Genomic DNA, 21,877 nt, shown 5'->3' with positions numbered 1-21,877 from the left:
GGATCCGCGCGCACAATGTTGGAGTTCCTTCTGAGAATTTCCCTGATATATTTCTAACGAAGCCGACCGCCCGCCCGCCATTTACCATTCACTCATTTCTGACATGCTCAGAATTTGTTGTCTTGGTGACTGTATACCGTGAGTGCGGCGTTTCTGTGGGGCCGGCTAACTCCAAACTCTGAGATCTCTTAAGCGCGCCTAACGTCAATGGTTACTTCAGCACCATATTCACCGAATCGATCGAGCAGCCCGTGTGTACTAAGCTTTAAGCACAAGAAAGAATGGGAGGCGAAATGGCGCTAGTGGTTCGCTGTCTGTCGAAACGAGCCTCGACCGCACTCTTGAGGTGTGGACAGAATAACCACTCCTCCTCCTCTGACGGCGACAACGACAGCGAGCGAGCTTCTTGCATTCAAAGGTGACGGCGCATGGTATGTACTTCTGTTACATTCAAGTCTAGCCTCCTCCCCCGGTAGAGAGAGAACATCAATTTATTTCGCATGCAACCTGACTAGACTATGGCGAACCAACGAACTGCATTTCCTGTCCGCCCTGACCAGTCGAGGTGAGAGCCCTGTACCGACCAGTTCGATGCGGCACCCCACTTCCCCCTCATCCGCCACGGGCGACACAAGCAAGAAGTAGATTGACAGCAAAGACCGGTATGGGCCTACATGCCCGCCTCTCCTGCTGCCCCCTCGCCTCTCTCCCCCGACTTCCGCCTTTCCTGGGGTTCGCGCGTCCGGCATGGCCTGGCGTCCCCGTTCCAGCCAACGAAGACGGTCACGTAGAAGCTCTTGCCTGAGCTCTATCAGCCCAGGCCGGGACGCACCCCACATCTTCTTGCCCACTGTCCCTTTCTTCTCTTTTCTTTGTTCCCTCCCCCGGTCGTAATGTACAACATCGAAACCACAGTCTTGTCCGAGTGACGTCAGTGACCCAACTGTGTGCCTCACCCATAAACCCACATCTCACGTACATACGTCGCAGGTCCCTCATGAGAACCGTCGGTGCCGACAATTTAATCTTATCCGGCAATGTGGCGGTACATACAATACTACAGTCTACCTACTAGGTATTACGGAGTGTTCTCTATTCCGACCCACTCTGAGGCATTGACTCATTGATGAATACGTGAATGGAGGCTGAGCTCTAGGAGGAAATGGAACTGATCAGCATAGCACACGCTCTCTGGCAGGGGATGAAATCCTGGTCTCTCCCCGGCAACCGAGTGCTAACAGGGGGAAATGCCTGATACTAACCGCTGTGTACCAACAGAACAACCAGTCGGTTGATAAGGCCCATACAGCAACTATAGAGGGGATGCTACCAGTTCGCTCTTATCTCGCGTTAGGCCCTCGTTGTACGTTTCGTCAAGCCACGGCGGGGGAAGTCCCCTCCACTTTCCCCCATCAGTGGTGTTTTCGAGCAAAACAATACTTGCGCAGTGCGCAACAGCGCGGAAGGGAGGTCAGGGAGCATTTCATTTGCTGATAGACGATCTGTTGTCGCCTTTGTTCTCATCTTCCTGATGTTCCTGGTATTCCTCATATTTCCAACATTCCAGACACTCCTGTGATCCCCAACCCAGCCTCGTTGGTATGACCCAGTCAATAACCGGCGTCTATCTCCAGATGCTGTGAATGTGCGCGACCATTCCATTATGCGGAGGCCTCAGAAGGCGGTTCCTTCACTATCCCCAGCGCCTTCACTATCCACAGCGGTGATATAAAGCCATGGACCATGGCCGTATCTATGGCAGCACCAGCAGAGCCAGCAGCACCAACATCCAGCCCCTCATCCACAATGGCAACAATTAAGCTCCCCCTCCTCACGCTCCCACGGTACCTCTACCGCGTACAATACAGCCGCACACAGACCGTATATTCCCCCCATACGGGGCTCCACGCCGCGATCAGCTCAACATCCTGGGGGCGCCCCGACGCGCTCACGCTCCAACGCGCGATACTCAGCCACTTCAACTGGAACTCCCGCGTGCCATCGCCGTTCATCTCGACGTTCGCGGACGCGAAACACGCCGCCCACTGGGGCCACCGCCTCCCCGGCAAGCAGGCCGTCACCGTGTTGAAGATAGCCACCCGGAAACTCGGGCCCCAGGTGAAAGTCTTCCAGGGACTGGGACAGAATGAGATTATGTTCTTCCACACGGTTCCGCCCAGGGCGATCGCGAGGGAGGTGGTCCCGCTTAAGCGGTTCGGTTCGTACGCCTCTTCTAATCCTTCTCATCATCCTCATGGTAACCGCTTGAGCTAAGACGTTGCGCAGCAGCTAGGGTTCTTGTGGCGTAAGCTCGAGGTTAATGTTGCTGAGCCCATTGGCAAGCATATCGGCGACTCATCCGCCGCCAGTGGGCACTGCAGCTATGGAAATCACCATGTGATCTCCGCCGACTGATGTATACCCCGTCGCCATGGAATTCCAGTGCGAACACAAGAACGTCCGGAATCCGGATCGTTGGATACGAATCATCGACCACATGGCCGGTAGGTAGCACGGTCGGAGGTGTTTACCGGTATAGAAGAATGGAGGAGGTTATTGGAAGACGGGAAGCGTTAGTTAGTTAGGTCATTTGTTAGCCAGGGGATGTTTGAAATATGTACGACGAATCCGAAATTCCGCACGCTGCTGGTGATGGGTGATCGAGCGTGACACGTGAGAGTAGTTAACCCCCGTCCCTCCAACGCCACTGGAGGAGCACCCTCGCTTGTGGCGGTCGCGGCTGGGATCTGCGCCTCTGCGGTCGCGGCGCGTAAATATGATACCTACTACATTCCGCAGCGCAGTGCGCAGCGCGCACATTCCCGCTGACCGTGACGCCTAACCTTGCGCCTGTGAACTTGCGCTCCGAACCTGCGATCAGAATATTAATTTATCCGTTCCGCTGTCCGCAATGTTCCCTTGTTGCTTGCCATGTTGCCTGTGGAGGCGGGACTAACTAACGCCCTACACAGCCCCATTCAAAAAGACTCGGCATAGGTAGGTAGTCACTCGGTCGCTTTACCGTGCAGAAACTACCATGTCTGATCATTAACTGATGTTGCGGGCCCGTCATCCCTCACAAATCGAATCTGCCAACGGTCCTTAAATCCGGCCATGTGGCAGCACGTGCCGAGTGATATCCTGTGCCGGTTGTTGAGCCGTGCCCCAGCATTTCGAACCGTGGCAAAAGCAAAGGAACATCCCCACTATCCAACGGGTGGGGTGCCTTGGAACCCCTAAGAGCCATACCAAAGGTCTTTCACCCCGGTTGAACCGGGAACTGTCACTCGACTCCCCTCGCGGCTTGATTGATTGACCCGAAGGTTATGGCCGATAGAGATATCTACAATACAACATTTCGACAAAGAAATTCCACCACCAAATCCATACAGAAATGACAAGCCAAATCCCTTCGTCTCGCAATATTTTGAGAGTGAGCCTCCGAAGAGGCTCGGGTTGTCGGTTTTGCGCTGTAGCGGCGCTTCGTAGCCCTCCTCTTCTCCAAAAGATACCTCCACTTGGTACTACCCTCAACATAACCAGTCTAGCGCACACGGCATGGTGCTCGAAAGGAATCGTCGTCTCGGGGTTTGCGTAGCTGTCAAGGCCGGGGCCCGATGAATAGCAGCGAAGATATTTGGATCGAAGGCGGAACTGGCAAAATGCCGGTTGTCATGGTCGATGTTGTCCTGGGCCAAGCCCTGAGCTCTCCCCTTGGAGTTCACTCTCCTCCCCGCCGTCGCCGTATCGCCTGCTAAACAGGCTCTCCTAGAGTGATAAATCGATGATGATGTGCGGGGAAGCGATGGTGAGACTTCTTCAGAGGTTTGGACGTAGCACCCGTGGTGGTGTAGTTCTCCGGCCAGGGACCGAGGCTCGATTGATCTCTATCGCTTCATGCTCATCGTCGTCGAATTCTTCGGTCGGGGCACTCAATCCGCGGTCGGAAAGAGTTGACACACACGCCACATGAATCCTGAAGCCAAAGTGAGCGGGGCATTTGGTGTGCCAACGCATAGTCTTGGCATTTTTGGAAGGTTAGTGTGGTTGTCGGAGGTGTGTGTTCCCCTCGCGGCTTGTATGGCGTGGAGGCTACCGAGGTCACGTGCTTCATATTATCCTTCGTCTTTCGGTGTAAAAACTTTCTCGCTCGACGAGAACATTGCCTTTTGTATTTCTATCTCGTATGTCCTGGCAGATAGCAAAAGAAGCTTTTCACTCTCTGTCAGGGAATTGAACCCTGGTCTCCCGCGGACTATCCTGTAATGACAGGCGGAAATACTAACCACTATACTAACAGAGATGGCACGTGATAGCCTCCTTAGCCAGCGCTACATTTCAGGAAAAAAAAACTTTTTCTACTTTGAAAACGCGAAGCCGCGACATACGCGATGAAGTATGTCTAGACACGTCACGATAAGCTTACTGAGTCGGAGAACATAGCTTCTTATACACAAAGGAGGCTGTGAACGAAATATATACCAGCAGTCACCTGGAAAGCGAGCGATATCGTGCGCAGGCTCAACCTTGTGCTGCCATGTGGAATAGGTACACCAACTTCTCAATATAGCGACCGGAACGAGGAGGTGGTTTGTGGAACTTTGTTCATTGTATTACGCTCCGAAACCACTGCATCCCAAGGACGAAAAAGCCAGACCGGCAAACCTAGTATAAGAAAGAACTCTCTGTCCTCCGAACCGCACAAGCGCCGGCCGAAAACAAGAACGAAACGCGGGTAGAAGGGAAGGATGAAGAAAAACGTCTGCACAACCCCATCCTAAGACCTTACCACCGTCTGCAGCTGCTTCCGCTGCCGCGGCATCTGCTCGTCCTTCCAAAAAACCTCTCCGTCACCCGCCACAGCAGCCTCATGTTTCCAGACGAGACATCCCGGCGCCCCTTTCCTCGCGCAGCCAAAGCTGAGAACATAGTACTCCGCCGACCACGTCGTATACCTCGCCTTCGCCGCCAGGCCATCATGATCGGTGGTCAACCAAAAGAAACTATCTTTCCTCCACGGCTCCAGCGCGAACGCGTTATCCTCAGTGCCGAGAAATAGCACCTGCAGCGCGTTTCCCACGACGCGCACGTCGATATAGAAGTTCCCCAGGCCATTCCAGTAGCGGCCAGTATACGCGTGCAGCGGGCGCACAGGACGGCGCACGGTTTTTCCACCGTGGAGCTCGCGCGCCATCCGCTCGACCCAGTGTTTTCCCGCCTCGGCGGTCACCCGCGCGTACGAAATGTGCTCGTTCCAGCGTTCTTCGCGGCGTTGCTGCGAGCTGTCGGATGGTGCGAATAGCGCGTCGATGAGAACGCCCGCGACTAGGCGAGCGGTGTCGGTTAGTGCGACGCTGTTTGCGAGAACTACTACCGCCGCGCTGGATTCGGGGAATAGCGCTGCGTAGGCGACGGATCCCGGAAGGTTGCCCGAGTGCACGAGCGCGAGCCGGCTCGGTGCGCCGAAGCCGACGATCGGCGGGAGGAGGTAGGGGCTCTCTGGTGGCACGGTGTCTGGCCCTGTGAATGAGAGCTGCGTGGGTAGTTCTGCTCGCACCCAGCCGAGGGCGTAAGTGTACTCGCGGAGCGAGGGGAACGGTAGCGCGATGTGAGGCTTCCAAAGCGTCGGGAGTTGTCGCAGTGGGTTGTTGTTGCCGCCGCCGCCGCGAGTTGTCTGCAAGCCCAGCGCCGAGTTTCCCGCAGCCATAAATCCGCGGTACAGCTCCAGTAGGTCGGAAACACAACTTCGGATTCCGGCAGCTGCACCGATCAGACTATCGCTTCCGCGCAGCGGCAAAGGGATCTCAACCGCACTGCCGTTCCGGAGCGTCGCATACGCCTTTGCTGTGTCGACATGCCGTCCGAGGTCTTCACCCAACCACGTATTGCGCATTCCCAACGCGTCCGTCACTCGCGCCAACACCTTCGCGTACGGCGCCCCGGCCAGTCGCTCGAGCACCTGGCCCGCGACCTCGTAGGCGAGATTGTTGTACACAAATGCGGTGCGCACCGGTGCCGCGGCGGGCACAGCGCTCAGGATCCGCACGGCCTCCCTCCGCGGCAGCACGGGAGTATTCCCTGACTGCAGCCAGTAGGCATTGTAGCCGGGCAGCCCCGAGCGGTGGCTGAGCAGGTCTTCGAGCGTGATGTTCGCGGCGGGATCGTCGGCATCGCGCGTGTATGGCACCAGCGTGTGCAGCTGCGTGCTCCAGCTCACGGCGTCGGCATCGACGAGTTGGCCAAGCAGCGCCGCGGTTATGCCTTTCGTCAGCGACCCGATCACGTACGTCGTGTTCTCGGTTGGTGGTTGGCGCGCCGAAACGTCGCGGTAGCCGAAGTTGGCGGTGTAGACGTGCGCTTCCTGTGAGCTGTTCAACGGAGGGAGGGATGGGTGCAATACGCCGAGACTAAGGCCTGGTGTGCCCGATATTGATATGAGAGTCGAGATGATCGGACCGAGCGCTTCGAGGCGAGCGAGTAGCCTTTGTGGACGGGGAGGAGATATTAGACGGCTTTAGGCAATTTGGACTGCTGGAGGACGAGGTAGACTTACATTTTTCATGTTGTAGCTCGAGGAAGGAGACGGGGAACGCGAAGAATAATATCAGCAGCATGGACATGAATAGCGCGGGTGGTCATGTGCATTCAATGGAGATATGGCCCGCCTGGGACCATGTCTCCGGGGATCAACACAGCCAAGCCTTCGGGCCCGCCAGATGTTGGTGAAACCCGGCACCACCGGATGTGGGTTGTTGCAGGAGGAAGGCGACGCGCCGACGGTATGGTCCGCATGATATTTTTTGGTGGTTGGTGCGGTCCACTGTTCAGCCAGCCGTCCGCCAGCCCCCCCGGTCCGAACCGAACCGGCTGTGTACAATGGCTGAAGCCGTCACGTGTGTAGAGTACAATGGTCGAAGCGGTCACGTGTGTATACAAGTGGGAATCATGGGAATGTCCGCCATTCCAGTCGAAGGCACGGAGCTGTTCTCTCGAACCTTGCTGTGAAATCCCGCAGATCGAGTCGTCCTCATACATATTACCAAGATATATAGCCCTCGCATTTCACAACAAGCCTTTGGAACAGGGTCCACCGAAGCGGGGCGAGTGGGAAAATTCTATTCTATATATGTATGAGGCGAGGAGATCACGCAAAGACGCTATATATGTGGGGTATAATTGAAGTGCTTCTAGGATTTCCGGCCAACGAGCACCTGCATAACTACTAGCTGTGGGCCGGGTTCAAACGAGCTGAGGATTGGCTGTCTGCAAACAACGATGAAGCTTTGGATAGAGCTGAAATCACGAATGCGGTATTCGTAACCCAAGCCTTCCCCTCAACGTCGCAGGCGCTCTCACTGCCGCTGCGTCACTTTCTCCAGCCTCCTCCGTTCTATCCACTGTTCGGTTTGCTGTTTGCAGCTTGCCTCTTTGATGCGGCGGGTGGTTGACGGCCAAGCACGAAAGCCCCTCATGCGTGAGGGGATGGCATTACATACCCCACGCTGATTCTTCATGTTTGGGTTACTTACTAAAGCTCCTGAAGGATGATCGGTCCTATATACATCGGCATCTTTTTTTTGCTTCTTCTTTGGTTACATGTCCTCGTATTCAGCCGATGGTCCGATGCAAGACTTATGTAGTGCCAGCCTGTCTCCCACCTCCATCTCCGCCAGGCTACCCGAGAGTGAAGTAAGTGCTCTGCGTAATACTCAAGGGATGGTGGTGACGCTGATCTGTACCGATTCTCGGACGACCGCAGTTCTCTCTGTTCCAGCATATAGTTAGTACCGTATTTTCAATCCATCGTTTCGGACAGCTCAATTCACATCTCTCCGCCCTCCGCCCTTCGGACTCTTGGAGACTCAAGATTCAGCTTGAAGCACCTTGCTCGAGCCTTGTCGGCGTAGCGGGATGAACCACACCGGCAGCCAATACCACTTCCCACATCCACCACGACTCCGCGAATTGGTGAGCTGGAAGTGCGCGCTAGTTCGCCGCCACGTATCAGACGTATCTGCACGCAGCGCATGCCACAGTGCTGGGGGCCAGCCTCACCCACTACAGCTGTCCCCAATGAACGGGAAGAGCGGGGCGGGCGATACGGAGCAAAGACGTACCATGATCCGAGCCTGCTTCTCTCGACGTTCCAATCCCCGTCGTCGTCACCATCGATGCCACCACAGACAGGTCTATGGAAAGAAAGGGAAAAAAACACGAGGGATGACATGCTGAGCGGGATCATTGGTTAAAGGAAGGAACGCACCACCCAGCTCATGATGAGGCTCAGGATACGCGTGGTCCCTTCTTGCAATGGCACCTGCGATTGATAAGGAAGACGCCACCGTAAACACACATCTCATGGAAGAAATCCCCCCCTGTAAGCCTGCACCGAACTCAATCAATGAAAACCACGAGCGATCACGCACCGGAAAGCACAGCGACACAATAACCCCCATAGCAGTCGCTCCGCCACCACCTACTACCACCTCCGACCCAACCATGCTGTCCCTCAAGAGACCGTACCTTGCCGCAACGTCGCACCTACCGTTCCTTTCGTACGGCGCGCCCCCACTGGGGGGCGCAGCCGACGGAATCGAGGCGGACTGGGATGAGGCGCTGCGGCGGCAGCGGCACCGACTGTCACGGCGCAAGTACTCAGCGGTGCTGCCGCAGCTGCTGTCGTACCACAACTTCCGGAGCACGCTGGCGACAGAGCAGGAGCGGTACGGCGACCGGAACATAGCACGGCATGTGCTGTTGCTCACGCCCGTGCTCGACCGGCTCAATACGTTCCTGCTCAGCACGACGACGATAATGCAGGCGAGTGGTAGTGTCGCTAGCTTTGTCTGGGGCGTGCTCATGGCCCTCATCGTCGTCGCGAGCAAGTTCTCGGATATCATGGAGATGATTGTCGATATGTTCAGTGACCTCACGCTCACGCTCGATCAGCTGTCGAGATATATCGATCTATTTCCCGGCGATGCCGCCCTGCGTGTCTGTATGCGTGCGCTGATCGATGACTATGTCGGGTTTTGCATCACCGCGCTCAAGTTCTTTATGAGGTTTCCCATCCGTATGTTTCTTTTTCTCCACTGACTGCGATGAAGAAGAAAAAGAACAAGATTTGCGGGGAAATTGGGGTGACTGACGCCGGTGTGTACGTACGGTAGACAATCTCCTGCGGATTTTCTGGAGCACAGTCGAGCGCAAATTCCGAACCTCGAAAGCGAACATCAAGAGCCACGTTTCACGTTTCGAACGGCAGCGGCAGCTGGCGGTCGACCAAGAGGTAGTGCGGGGAGCGCGCACCGTCCAGGAAGTCAAAGAGCGCATCGACGCCGCGCTGCCACACGTGACCATAGCTCCCCGGGTCCCCGAGAGTCTGTACATGGTGCCGTACCAGCGGAACCCCTACTTCTGCGGGCGCGACGACGCACTGGAGCTGCTGCACAGCCAACTCAACAGCGAAGTTGCGGGCGGGGATGTTCACGGGCAGCGCGCGACCGTGGTGCACGGAATCGGCGGGCTGGGGAAAACACAGGTCGCGATCGAGTACACGCACCGCTACCGCTTCGCGTACGACTACATATTCTGGATCCGGGCGGAGACGGATGCGGAGCTGTCTGACAGCGTGGCGGCGCTGGCGCGGGCACTGCGGCTCGACGCCGGCACCGCCGGACTGAGCCGCGCGCTGTCGGAGATGGTCAAGCAGTGGCTCGAGGCGTGCGAGCGCCGGTGGCTGCTGATCTTCGACAATGCTGAGGACTGGGCCTCGCTGAAGCCGTACTGGCCGTCGCGTGGGGGGGCCCTGTTGCTGACGAGTCAGAATGCGAGTCTGGCGCAGGTCACACGCTCAGAGGTGCGCCTGCAGCCGTTCCCGAAGGCGGAGGGTGGCCGATTGCTGCTCAAGTTGAACCATCATGTCAATGTCGACGCCCCCGCGGACGCCAGTGGACAGGCGAATCGGATCGCAGATGAGTTAGGCGGACTGCCGCTTGCGATCGCACACGTCGCCGGATACATCTACGAGAGCAAGGCTGGGTTTGAAGACTTTCTGCTGCTGTTTCAGGAGCGGAGCAACAGCGCGCATATCTTTGCCAGTGAGGGAAACATGAGCACTTTCCAATACGAGAAAAGACTCGGCGTGGTCTGGGACCTGGCATTGAACAGGCTCGAGCGACAGAATCCCGATGCACTGAGACTGGTGCAGACGTTGAGCATGTTGAATCCGGACGGAGTACCCGAGGGTATGCTCTACGGTGTGCACACCGAGCCGGAGCTTGCATTTCTGGCTGCTCCGGACCTGATGCGGTACCGTTCTCCCCCGTCCCGTCTTATGTGCTTGGTACGTGGTCCGGCCATTCGCTGAGGACAATACTAAACTATACGGTATAGCTTCCAGGAGATGCTTCGGTCTCTGCTCACACGGCACCTGGTGGACCGCGTGTACATCGGCGGAACCAAACACCTAGTGATGCACCGTTCGCTGCAACGCAGTTTACTGCACCGACTCGACAACGATCCCGAGCGTTTCCGGCAGACGTTCATGACGGCCTTCCTCCTGATCCGAGCCGTCTTCCCACGGGGCTCCAACATCCAACTTCCGCAGAACGACATCTGGGACCAATGCGAGCGGTACTCCTCTCACGTAATGACGCTTCGCGCCGTGTACACCAGCACCGCGCGGCCGCCTCCGCCCTGCATCGACTTCGCGACGATGCTCAGCGACTGCAGCAACTACTTCTGGGAGCGCAACCTGTTCTCCGACGGTCTGCGAGCGAGCGACACCGCGGAGTCGATCTGCGGCCTGCTCTCACGCACCAGTGGACACGAGATGCAGCGCGCAAACGTGCACACGATTGCGGCGTCGGTGCGCTGCAACTCCGGCATTGCCGGGCGTGTGGGAAACCTCCACCGCTTCCAGAAGGCCCTGGCTCTGCGTCAGCACTGGATCAATACTGTCGAGCCGAACGAGGTCACCCTCGACGATGTGCTCAATTATGCCGCCGCTTGGGGGAACCTTGGTCTAGCCCTCATCGACTTCGAGGCCTGGGATGATGTACACGCAGTGAGTGAGCTCGCCATCGCTATCCGACGCCGGCTCCTCGGCGACGAGCATGAGCTCCCCAGCTGCGAAAACGTGCGGAACGTTGCTGTGGCTCTCGCCGCGGCGGGACGATACCCGGAAGCGATGGAGCTCATACCAAAGATGGAGGATATGCCGCAGGATGGGAAATACTTCGTGGCGTTCCAGATCTTTCACTTCCTCTGGGCGAATATCTGGTTGAGTGCGGATCACATAGAGGATGCGCATGAGAGGCTGCTGTACACGCTGGATAATCGTGTCAAGCTGTTTGGCCCATCGGCCAGATGCACGCTGGATACGTATTATCTTCTCGCGATGCTGGAACAGAAGCGTGGAAAATTTGAGGAGGCTGAGTTTGTCCCCCCCTCCAATGAGTCCCACTGTCGAGTCTGCCATTTACCTAGAAAACCAGCTAATCCCACCACCAGAACCCACCTCCGGCAGTCACTCTCCCAACCCGACGAGTGGCCACTCGAGAGCCGAATCCGCGCCGAGTTCCGTCTCGGCCAACTAATCCTTCTGCGGGACTCCAAGAGCGGCAGCAGTACTAATACCGCCGTTGGCCCCTCCACGTCCGGTCCACCTTCTCCACCCCCAAGCCCAATCCTCACCCCCACCACCCCCACCTCCCGCCACCTAGAAGCACACACCCTCCAATCCACCGCGCGCAAAACACTCTCCAACCTCTGGCGCACACACACCACCTACCTCCCCCCGTCCACCGCCGCGGCCATGTCCGAAGAAGCGCGGTTCGACCATCTAGTCCCGATGGAGGCGGGGCGGCACGCGCTGGGCGTCGGTGGGATAAGCGGCGGGATTCCCGCTGGCAAGCTCAGCCCGCTGAAGGTTATGCGTGTGTGTGAACTGTTGATGGGGAGGTTTGGGGAGGTGCCGGGGGATGCGGGGGACATGATTGTTTCGCCTGCGGTGATGGTTGGGTTGCTGAAGTTGATGCCCGGGGTGATGCCGGAGGAGGGGAGTTTTGGGATTGGGCTTGATTGAGGGGGGGGGGGGGGGGGGGCGGTAAACTCCCGATCACTCCCACTGGTGCATGATAGGGTAGCAATGGAGTAGTGGGCTGTAACAAACTGGCGGTTCACTGGCATATATGAGATCGTGGATGCTGGGTCTGATGAAGTGGATTTTTCCTTGGCTTGTACATTAATACGAGTTTTGGAGGGCCGTGTTTATCACTCATGTCGTAATGGATAGTAGGCGGTACTTAGCTATAGAGAGGGGATGAAGGGGGTAGCGTTTTGGCACGACGTTTTGGGATAGAATTTTGGGATGGGGTTTTAGGACAATGTTTGGGACGGAGTTTTGGAACGATATGTCGTTTCATTGGGGGTATATCCTTTTGATGATGCGAAGAACTTGGCACTGCAACTACAATGACCGAATCTGCGTATGCCATCATCTAGATAGTACTTACCTAACGGAGATTACTCGACATCCGCGATAACACATTAGCACTTCACCAAACCCAGTCTCGACACTGATCATAGACATTTATTTATTTATCCCATCCCCCCCATCTCCCGCATCCCCCATTCAAAACCCCGTCGCGGGCGGCGGCCTCGGCACCGGCCCAGGTCCGTGGCCGGGATCGTCCTTGTTCTCGTCCTCGGCCTCGGCCTTGCTCCCCTTATTCTCCGCGCACTCTGCGGCCTCGCTAGCTTCGGTGTCGACCGGGAGGTTCTTGTACGGCCGTGCGCGTATGTCATGCTTGGTGATGCCGAATGCTTTCTGTGCCTCGTCGGTGGCGGCGGCGGTGGTGTAGGTTAGGTTCGAAGCGGAGGTGAGTTGTTTTGAGGCCGGGGTGGGTTGCTTCGGGGCGTCGGCGGCGGGTTTGTCGGCGGGTTTGTCGGTGTCGGCCATGGTTGCTGTTGCTGGGGTGGTTGTGGTGGTGGTGATGGGGCAGCTGGGGAGCTACAGGGAGGTGAGCGGGCTGTAGGTACCTCTATCTGTGGACCGGGGGGGGGGGGGGGGCAACACACTTGCGAAGCGAGAGGTTTCGCGAGGTTTCCTGTGCGGCGCAAAAAGTGCAGGCGGTGCGGTGCAGTGATCGACTGGCAGGGAGTATGCGTGGACTTTATATCCTGCGCCCTGCAGAAGAATGTCAGTTTCTGGTAGTCTATACATATACCAGTAGTGTGCGCGACAACTGCGGAAGGTTTGATAAGCATGGATCGCTCGTGACGGCGGCGATCAGCTAGCAGGCCGTACGTAGCCCCGCACCAGCTCGTGGGGGTGGGGCGGGGTGGTGGAAACGATGAGAGGCGGGGTAGTCAACACTGCATCGCCGGTAGAGGCGGCCATCGTAGAAGCACTACCTAGACTGCCTCCTAAAGTTGAATTGCGTCTGGAAACACTGCTTGCTTGCACGGGAATAGCGGGAGTGAGAGCGGAAGAAGCGAGTTAGAATAGATACCGGTAGTGGGGGGGTTGCGGGCTACGCACTGTGCTTGTATATAGAGTGCGTATCATACGCACATCCGTATCAAACGTCGAAGACGTAAACTAGCATAAAATTCTGCAGCTCCTAGTTGGCCTATATACTAGGTGGGTAGAACTTTCTTTTTGCTTCAATCATCGATCATCGATTGCATGCGACTCTCTGTCGGGATCATGGCAATACTGGTGCTAGTACACGCACACCCTCCGTTTCCATGTCCGATTCTGAGGAGGGGGAGGAACAGCGGGGGTCAGCTAGGCCCATCAACCTCACTGCCCTACTGCTCCTATTCATCCTCCTCCTCTCGCCTCCTCTCCGCCTGCCATTGAGGCTTGAGCAACAAACGCTGCATGCCAATACACCGTAAAACCCCCCGCGCGAGCCAGCATCCATGAGCCCCATCATCTGTACGGCGGGGAAGGGCACGGGACCGTAGTGGGCATCTGACAGCTGCAGGGTGCCCTGCAAGCCCCTCCACTGCTCCGACCTACTGCTCCGAAGACGCGCTGCAGGGATCACTCGCACGAACTACCATTAGGCCGTCGTAATCCAGCGACATATGATCTAAAGCACATCCGCCTACAGTCGGGTTGGGCCTTGTCCCCCCCCGTTCCCCTCTCGCCCGTTGCATAATCGGTGTTCCGGCGCCCCGCCCGCACCCCCCTCCCCGCTCATGCGGTTCAGAGAATATCACTCGCCACCATCTCCGCCGCCCTGCAAATCCGCAACATTCCAGAGCAGTCCGCCTCTCCCATCTCCCATCCCTTAACGCCAGCGACAATGGACGAATCCACCCGCCTCCTATACATCTCCTCGCTCCCCCTCTACACGCGCGAGATCCCCTACTACGTGTTCGAGAAGCTGCCGCCTGGGTATCCGTACACCAATATCGAGTACACGCTCGGCCCGCCGCAGCTGATCCGCGACGTGCGCGGTCGAGAGGAAGAGTTCGGGCTTGATACGCATGGCTTCGTTTACAAGCCTTTCCAGCCGCCGAGCGGGATTGATTATGGGGATGAGGAGGCGCTGAGGAAGAAGTATTTTCCGGTGGTGGAGGGGTGGTTGAAGGATCTGCTGGGGGGGCAGGTGGTTAGGGCGGAGGTTTTTGATTTTAGGGTGAGTCTCGGGAGAGGGGGGGCGGGTGCTGCGGGCGGAAGGTTCGTTCGGGAACGCAGATGTAGCGATGGGGGAATGATGGCAGGGAGGACATTGGAATTAGCAGCAGCGAGCGCGGGCAATGTTCAAGACCAAGACCTCACGTTCTAACGAGCAAGCCGTGCAGATGCGAGACGCGACGCTGAAAGACTACGGGAACCCCGACGTGCACAACTACATGGCGGTGATTCCGCCCGTGCCGGTGATTCATGCCGGTATGTAGAGTACCTCTCCCTCCATCCCTCTCTCCCTCGCGCTGCTACGGTAGTACTGACCCTCGCATCCCAGACCAGAGCCCCGCCGGCGTCCTCGGCTGGATGCATCGGAACCTGCAGGACGTCGACTCGCTGATCGCGAAGTACCGGGTGCGGCTATTTACGTTCGTCTCCCACGCCCCGCCTCCCCTCCCCTCCCCACGAGCTAACACCTCACCCCAGCGTCTGGCGCCCCATCACCCCGCTCGTCGAAGACGTGAGCCTGACAGTGTGCGACGCACGCACCTCTTGCCGGGCGGACTTCCTCGAGGTGGAGTTCGTGGACCGCACGGTAGTGCGGCGCAACTACATGGCGATGTACTCGGACAAGTTTGAGTTCTACTACCAGAGCCGCATGACGGATGGCGAGTGCTGCGTGTTCAAGGTGTTCGATAGCGATGCGGCTGTGCCCGCAAAGTGTGTCCCCCATGGCGCGTTCACGCATGCACTGCCGCATAGAGAGGGCACAGTGCCGAGGAGGAGTATCGAGGTTCGGTTTTTGGTGTTTTCGGAGGTGTAGGGAAGGGGATGTGTTTAAAAATGAGTATGTAAAGGCGGCTGGTGATGTGTGATGGCTAGTGATGTTGCTACCTACTGCACCGACGTTACTCAGAGCGACTGGCGCATGTAGACTTGGAAGTCCACCTCCCGTCACCTCCGCTGAATGTGATAGTACTTTGGTGCTGCTGTACCTACACCGATCACATCTCGACAGCCACCAGCCTCATTCAGCCTCCTGCACGTATACTTCTCTCGCCCCCCTAGCCGACGCACCCACAACCGATCTTCCTTACGGCTAGTTGACTGACCAGGGAGTGACTACTCACAGAAACATACTCGTTCCCACGGGACCAAAGTGTGTGTGTGGCTTCGAATGTTGTAGATTACGACAGGGGGGAGGGGTGAGGGGTGAGGGGCGGAAGGGGGGGGGGGGAGGGGGCGGGGCAGGACTAGACTTGAGCGTAACGGAAGCGCATACCATGCGCTGTCACAGTCGAATGCACAAGGCTCGCTCGCTGTCGTCGACGTCAGAGGAGGAGGAGGTGCAGGTGGCGGAGCAGGGGGAGCTATTCTACATAACTAGCGCCAGTTCTCCTCCCATTCTTTCTCGTGCGTACTAGTACAGTACACACGGGCTGCTCGATCGATTCGGTGGATGCGGTGCTGCAGCAGCCATTGACGTTAGCCGCGCTTAAGAGATCTTAGATTGTGGCGTTAGCCGGCTCACAGAAATGCGGCACTCACCGTGTATAAACACCAAGATAACAGATTCTGCAGCGTGTCCGTGGTGAGTGGGCGGCAAATGTAGGGCGAGAGGCAAATGACGGGTGGGAGGCTTCGTTGGAACTATTTTACGGGAAATGCTCAGAAAGAACTCCAATATTGTGCGCGCGGATCCAGGTTGCGACAGCCGCTAGTGGCGGTTCTGCGGCTAGAGAGGTGGCCATTGCTATGGCTGATCCCTCCTCGCCGACCAATGGGCCATCACAATCGGGCTCTGAATCGAAGCTGTCGTAAGATGTAACTGCCCACACCTGCTTGGTCCTCAGACACGTCTCGCCGCATCACTCTATAGGTGAGTGAGATCATGTGCGTTGACAGTAGTCACCAGCGTCGATATCGCGGGGGCAGGCAAAGCCGGATTGGGCCCCCTGATGATGAGAGTTGGGTTGGACAGTGGCTTAGAGGGCAGGACGGTAAACGTGGTGATGTTGCCATAATCTACATAGGCCGCATGCGATTAACGAATGAACAAAAACGAGCACAAGAAACAGGCCTCGATAGCGATTCAGCTCCATGACCTCAGCTCCAACCACCTCGTGAGTCCCCTCTCCACCTTCTTCCTCCTTCCCTTCTTCCCTCCCTTCTTCCTCCATCCCCTCCCTCCACACTGTCAACCTCAGAATCAAACCACCGAACCCATGACTACAACCAACCAAAGCCGCAACTCAAAACAACCGAACAGCGGGAAACATGGGTTTCACCATCAACCCCCCACCTCCCCCCCAAACGAGATTCCCAAGGAGGAGGTTGCATATGTGGACTATCTCCAGATTGTGGCCTTAATGGCCTTATATCTTCTGGCCCGCTCCGCTGAAGCCGCCGGCGAAGAGGAGGACGATGACAGTGACGATGACAGTGACGAAGAGGACGAAGAGGGGGACGAGATGGAGATTGACGAGGATGAAGACGAGGGATATGTGGAAGGCGGAGAGGACGATATGGATGAAGAGGAGGGTGCAGGCGGGGAGTCTTAAGGCTCAGGGAGCTGTTTTTTTCTTTCCATTTTTATTGCGAATATGGGGGGGTTTTTTCCCCAGTTTTATGGTGAATATCTTTTTTTTTCTTCTTTTCTTTCATCGCGAATACGGGGGGTTTTGTTTATCAGTTTTATGGCGCATATCTTTTTCCTTTTCTTTTTCATTCTTATCACGAACATGTACCTGCATTTTCAATGATATCGTATCCTTTCGAGCTCGTCGCGAGGCATCCCAGTGACATACTAGATGGCTGCATACATACGTCGGGAGTCCTTCACGAACACATCTTCGAGACTTCGTGGGCACAGGCTGATGCCAATGTCCGCCCGACGGGCATACTTTTGAGCCGTAGCTACGGCGCTCGATGTATGATACATGAGACCAAGCTCGCGATCCCGCTCTCGATGCCGGTGGCACTACATGGAACGTAGAAGCTACAAGTTCCTCGACATCAGCAGCCCTCTGCCAGGCACTCTTCTGAGACCGCTATGGAAGAAAGGGCTAGTGAAAAAGTATATAGTAGTACATGCTATGCCGGCTCCCTATTACACACGGATAAGGAGTCGCAGAAACGGGTGTGAGCGCCTGCATCGCGCGACGATATCTATGTCTTCGGCACGAGTGATGGAGTAGAGTCAGTACTCATTCCATCATGGGGGCATTCACTCGAGGTTCCCGGCGTCCCCACGGACGACTGGTCTCGGTGGCTGAGCTGGGGAGGAGAAGGAGATTGGACGTTTATTCCGTGCCGGATGCGTTTGGGCCGGAGAAGGTGCTAGGTGGGGCTAAGTAAGTATCAGGCCGTCCTGCAATGTCGGTGAAAGGTGAACCTTACGATACTGATGGAGAGCGGTTTGTTGTAACAGAGTGTATATGGCATGGTATTCGTTAGCAATATTGGGGAGTACCGAGGCGATGACTCAGCGAGCCCAATCGAATCAAGCTCCATAGCATTGTGGGCGGAATGAAATCAGCAAACCAATCTTCTCTTCCATAGAGGCGCTCAGCTCTCATTTTATTCCATTGCCTTAAGTCTTCTTGTCGGCTGCTCAGTCAATTCAAGCAATCCATCCATGCTCGTGGCCATTTCCAGAACTCATATCCTGATCGAGCCGATCTCGCATATTGCAACCATGCCCCGCCTATTATTCCACCTCTCGCCCGCCCACACCCATCGCCATCTCATCACCATGTCCTACCGCGAAGACTCCGTCTGGTTCGACCACTCCCGCTCGCTTTCGCGGGCGGCCAGCAGCACGGGCGGGAGCACGGGCGGAAGCAACAGGGCGACACTCGACCGCAGCGGCAGCACCGCTCTCGTCCCTACGACCGACGACGACGAAAATGACAGCGACAGCGATGACGGCTCTGACCACATCATCATGGCGGTCGACCAGCGAGGCTCGAAAATGGGGTGCGCGTATTATACCGCTGCCGATGAGACCCTGAGTTTCATGGAGGATGTGGAATTGCCGTCGGCGGACTGCTTTGATGCTCGTACGTTGACTCTCGATCTGTGGGTGGGTGGGTGGATGGGTGGGTAGATGGTACCGTAGCTGACGACGACGGCGGCCGCAAATAGTGAAATTCCAAGTCAACCCGACCGTCCTCCTCCTCTCCTCGCGCATGGACGACATTGAGCGTGCGCCTCTCGCCACGGGCGAAGACGGCGACGAGGAAGAGCCCGAGAAGCCATACCGGGTGCTAGTCCGTGCCGCCGGCGAGTTCGCGTACGACGGTGGGCGGCGAAAGTTGGTGGCGCTGCATATCGGCCAGGAATACGGGCCGGAGATAATTGTTCCCACCGACCACCACGATGTTTCCGCGCAGGGCCAGTCGAAGGGAAAGCTGTTGAAGCTGGCGTCGTGGATCGATCTGAATAGCAAGATTAGTGTCGGATGTGCCGGAGCTGTGCTCTCGTACCTCAAGAGGAGGAAGGCGAATGAGGAGGGCAGTGATGGTGGAGATGGGCTGCATATTCGCAGTATCGAGTTGTTCTCGTTGGCGGATGTTATGTGAGTTGTACTGCGAGTCATGGCCGTGTCTCGGGAGCGCTAATGACAGGTGAGCTAGGTTCGTCAACGCGGACACGATTTGCAGTCTGCAGATATTCGAGAATGAATCCCACCCGAATTTTCACATGCAGGGCAAGGGAGGTCGAGGGAAAGAGGGCCTTTCACTATTCGGTATGCCATCTCCATGGCAGGAGACTACTCGCGACTGACGATTGGAAGGAATCATCAACTCGACCCGGTCGCCGATGGGACAGAGATTACTGAAGCAATGGTTCCTCCGTCCATCCTTGTCGATCGACGTGATCAGAGAACGACAAGCCGGCGTGGCGATTCTTTTGCGAGACGATAATTCGGATGTTCTCAAAACCCTTGAGAAGAGTTTGAAGATGGTCAAAAACATTCCCAAGATTTTGGGACAGTTGAAGAGAGGCAAGGGGAGCGGCCAGAGAGGCGGCGAGTACGCATCGCTGCTCACATTCACGACCGAAGCGCTCAATATTCGCTCCATAATTCAGGATGTTGTGGGCGAGCAGAGGACTCCGATTTTCAACAAGGTTTGTCTGCTACTACTTGCTCCATAATCATCACTCGCTCACAGATTCCTAGATCATGAACACATTCGATGTCAACAGCCTACACGCGGTACGCCAGCTCATCTACGACACGGTCGACTTTGAGGAGTCAGCCGCCTTCAACTGTGTTGCCGTAAAGCGGCATGTCGACGACACGTTGGACAATCTGAAACACCGGTGGGCGGGCATGCCCGATTTCTTGCGGGTGGTGGCCGTGGATGTAGCAACGAACATGGGACTGCCAAGGGACATCTGGAGTGACGTGAATGTCGGTTGGTACCCTACCTACGGATACCTCTTGTCGGTGCCATTTGGGTTTGCCGAGATGTTGTCGGAGGAGGGGTACCGCTACGAGTTCGGCTCGGATGGGGCCGCGTACTTCAAGAGTCCGGAGATGGATGGGCTTGATAATGACTACGGTGATGTGGAGGGAATGATAGGAGGTAAGATGCTCCTGCTAATGGGCTCGGAGGTCAATGATTGCTGATGAATCAGATCGTGAGATCGAGCTCATTTATGATCTGCAGATGCTCGTTCTGGAGCGCGAAGATGTGCTGATTGAGTGTGTCAGGGTGTGCGCCGAGCTTGACTGGTATGTTATTACCCAACTCAAAGTGATGGAGATGGCATTGACAGATATCAGTCTTATGTCCCTTGCGGAAAGTGCCGCCAAATACAAGTACATATGCCCAACAATCACCGAGGAAAACATCGTGGAGATAAAGCAGGGCCGACATCCTCTACAAGAACTATGCGTTGCTTCTTATGTTCCGAACGATTGTTACCTGGTTGGCGGAAGGGATACCGCGGAAACGGACACTGAGACCAGCGGGGAATCCGACGAGCCGAGCATGATCCTTCTTACCGGTCCGAATTTCTCTGGCAAAAGCGTCTACCTGAAGCAGATAGCACTCATAACCTACATGGCACACATTGGCAGCTTCGTTCCCGCAGAGAGCGCCATCATCGGTATCACGGACAAGATCCTGACGCGTATCCAGACGCGGGAGAGTGTCTCGCGAGTACGTATCTCCTCTCATTTGCCTTACCTCCGCAAATTTCTAAAATAGACCAGCTACAAAGCGCCTTCATGATCGACCTGCAGCAGATCGCGCTATCCTTCCGCCTCGCGACCAGCCGGAGCCTGTTGATAATCGACGAATTCGGCAAAGGCACGACGGCCTCCGACGGCGCGGGTCTCGCGTGCGCCGTATTCGAGCACCTGTTGAACCTCCCCTCCGCACAGCGCCCCAAAGTCGCCGCTTCAACTCACTACCACGAGCTCTTCGAGTCCTCGTTCCTCCTGTCGCATGCCCACCTCTGGTGCGGCCAGATGAGCGTCGCCATCGATAGTGACGCGGAAGAGGTAGAGGACCAGGTGACGTATCTGTACGTGCTGAAGCCGGGGAGGACACTGGATTCCCTGGGGACCGTGTGTGCGACGCTCAATGGCATCGATAAAGAGACGGTCGATCGCGCGATTGATATTATACAGCTTGCGGCTAGGGGTGAGGACTTGGTCTCCGCTTGTGTACAGCTGAGTGAGGGCGAGGTGGGGGAGTTGGAGGTCGCTGAGGCCGCGGCGAGGAGGTTTGTAGAGGAGTTTGATGTCGAGGAGGAAGAGGGGGATGGGGGTGGAGACGGCGGGGGTGCGAGTGGAGGGGAAAGTGTCAGGGCGAAGTTGGAGAGGGTTTTGCAGGGAGTAATGGCCGACGACTAGTGCGTGTGGGAAGTGGAGCATCGGAGGGTTGCGGTGATTTTCGTTGAGCTCGTGATTTACTGGGTACAATTGACTGCACAATTGACTTCACCAAGAATTGCGCCTCCGTATCGGTGCTGTCTTCTGCTTTCCGAACTCAAACCTCTCTAGCGAGTACCGTTATCGTATGTGATGTTTTTCGTAAAATGTTTACACCGCCACACTTTCAGTTTTGAAATTAGCTCTGCCGCACGAGCTGCCGGTGAAGGAGCCTGTTTATTAGGAGTTTATGATGAAAATGAGTCGAAGCTATTGCCATGATACATCCATACACAACCTATTCCGCCTCCATTATTCCGCTCGTCTCCAGTCTCCAGATC

The 21,877-nt window shown here is 56.4% G+C and overlaps 6 protein-coding genes and 1 non-coding gene across 7 annotated transcripts; 5 read left to right on the top strand and 2 right to left on the bottom strand.

Annotated features, from left to right (window-relative positions):
• The first annotated feature begins 1,317 nt into the window (after window positions 1-1,317).
• BZA05DRAFT_397822 (uncharacterized protein) lies at window positions 1,318-2,626 on the top strand. Its single transcript, XM_051483654.1, has 3 exons — window positions 1,318-1,540; window positions 1,635-2,218; window positions 2,287-2,626. Exons 2-3 carry the CDS (start codon window positions 1,744-1,746, stop codon window positions 2,307-2,309), a joined length of 498 nt encoding a protein of 165 aa, XP_051339294.1. The 5' UTR covers window positions 1,318-1,540; window positions 1,635-1,743; the 3' UTR covers window positions 2,310-2,626.
• A 1,592-nt stretch (window positions 2,627-4,218) lies between these two features.
• Window positions 4,219-4,303, bottom strand: BZA05DRAFT_t168. The gene has a single exon. It is a non-coding gene; the product is annotated as a tRNA-Asp (tRNA).
• A 370-nt stretch (window positions 4,304-4,673) lies between these two features.
• On the bottom strand, window positions 4,674-6,731 carry BZA05DRAFT_43547 (putative D-aminoacylase). The gene is made up of 2 exons (XM_051486370.1): window positions 6,554-6,731; window positions 4,674-6,482 (listed from the first exon to the last, which is right to left on the bottom strand). Coding segments are annotated over exons 1-2 (1,707 nt in total). The 5' UTR covers window positions 6,556-6,731; the 3' UTR covers window positions 4,674-4,777.
• A 1,768-nt stretch (window positions 6,732-8,499) lies between these two features.
• Window positions 8,500-12,291, top strand: BZA05DRAFT_452685 (uncharacterized protein; the record flags this gene model as incomplete). Its single annotated transcript, XM_051487477.1, has 4 exons — window positions 8,500-9,073; window positions 9,171-10,338; window positions 10,396-11,439; window positions 11,515-12,291. The coding sequence occupies 4 exons, from the start codon at window positions 8,500-8,502 to the stop codon at window positions 12,086-12,088; spliced, it is 3,360 nt and encodes a 1,119-aa protein (XP_051339292.1). The 3' UTR covers window positions 12,089-12,291.
• Window positions 12,292-14,321: 2,030 nt separating this feature from the next.
• BZA05DRAFT_452679 (uncharacterized protein) lies at window positions 14,322-15,760 on the top strand (the record flags this gene model as incomplete). Its single annotated transcript, XM_051487476.1, has 4 exons — window positions 14,322-14,657; window positions 14,761-14,911; window positions 14,985-15,075; window positions 15,134-15,760. 4 exons carry the CDS (start codon window positions 14,322-14,324, stop codon window positions 15,468-15,470), a joined length of 915 nt encoding a protein of 304 aa, XP_051339291.1. The 3' UTR covers window positions 15,471-15,760.
• A 1,007-nt stretch (window positions 15,761-16,767) lies between these two features.
• Window positions 16,768-17,381, top strand: BZA05DRAFT_452675 (uncharacterized protein; the record flags this gene model as incomplete). Its single annotated transcript, XM_051487475.1, has 1 exon — window positions 16,768-17,381. A coding segment is annotated over one exon (441 nt), but the record flags the coding sequence as incomplete, so codon positions are not given.
• A 968-nt stretch (window positions 17,382-18,349) lies between these two features.
• On the top strand, window positions 18,350-21,670 carry BZA05DRAFT_373452 (muts domain V-domain-containing protein). Its single transcript, XM_051481725.1, has 8 exons — window positions 18,350-18,708; window positions 18,794-19,226; window positions 19,285-19,397; window positions 19,446-19,780; window positions 19,833-20,241; window positions 20,294-20,390; window positions 20,442-20,820; window positions 20,874-21,670. Exons 1-8 carry the CDS (start codon window positions 18,402-18,404, stop codon window positions 21,516-21,518), a joined length of 2,718 nt encoding a protein of 905 aa, XP_051339289.1. The 5' UTR covers window positions 18,350-18,401; the 3' UTR covers window positions 21,519-21,670.
• Window positions 21,671-21,877: the final 207 nt, after the last annotated feature.

The sequence above is a fragment of the Tricharina praecox genome (assembly GCF_024521635.1).
Source record: "Tricharina praecox strain CBS 144465 chromosome Unknown BZA05scaffold_12, whole genome shotgun sequence".
Lineage (NCBI taxonomy): Eukaryota > Fungi > Ascomycota > Pezizomycetes > Pezizales > Pyronemataceae > Tricharina > Tricharina praecox.
Note: the sequence above shows the minus strand (reverse complement) of the source record. Positions and strands in the feature narration are given on the sequence as shown.

What these genes read in the sequence shown, in the direction of transcription:
- BZA05DRAFT_373452 (XM_051481725.1), top strand. Translation starts at nt 18,402, where the DNA reads ATGTCCTACCGCGAAGACTCCGTCTGGTTCGACCACTCCCGCTCGCTT. An exon ending in GGACTCCGATTTTCAACAAG is followed by an intron (nt 19,781 to 19,832) that starts GTTTGTCTGCTA and finishes ACAGATTCCTAG; the next exon opens with ATCATGAACACATTCGATGT. An exon ending in CGCGGGAGAGTGTCTCGCGA is followed by an intron (nt 20,821 to 20,873) that starts GTACGTATCTCC and finishes AAAATAGACCAG; the next exon opens with CTACAAAGCGCCTTCATGAT.
- BZA05DRAFT_397822 (XM_051483654.1), top strand. Translation starts at nt 1,744, where the DNA reads ATGGCCGTATCTATGGCAGCACCAGCAGAGCCAGCAGCACCAACATCC. An exon ending in GGTCCCGCTTAAGCGGTTCG is followed by an intron (nt 2,219 to 2,286) that starts GTTCGTACGCCT and finishes GACGTTGCGCAG; the next exon opens with CAGCTAGGGTTCTTGTGGCG.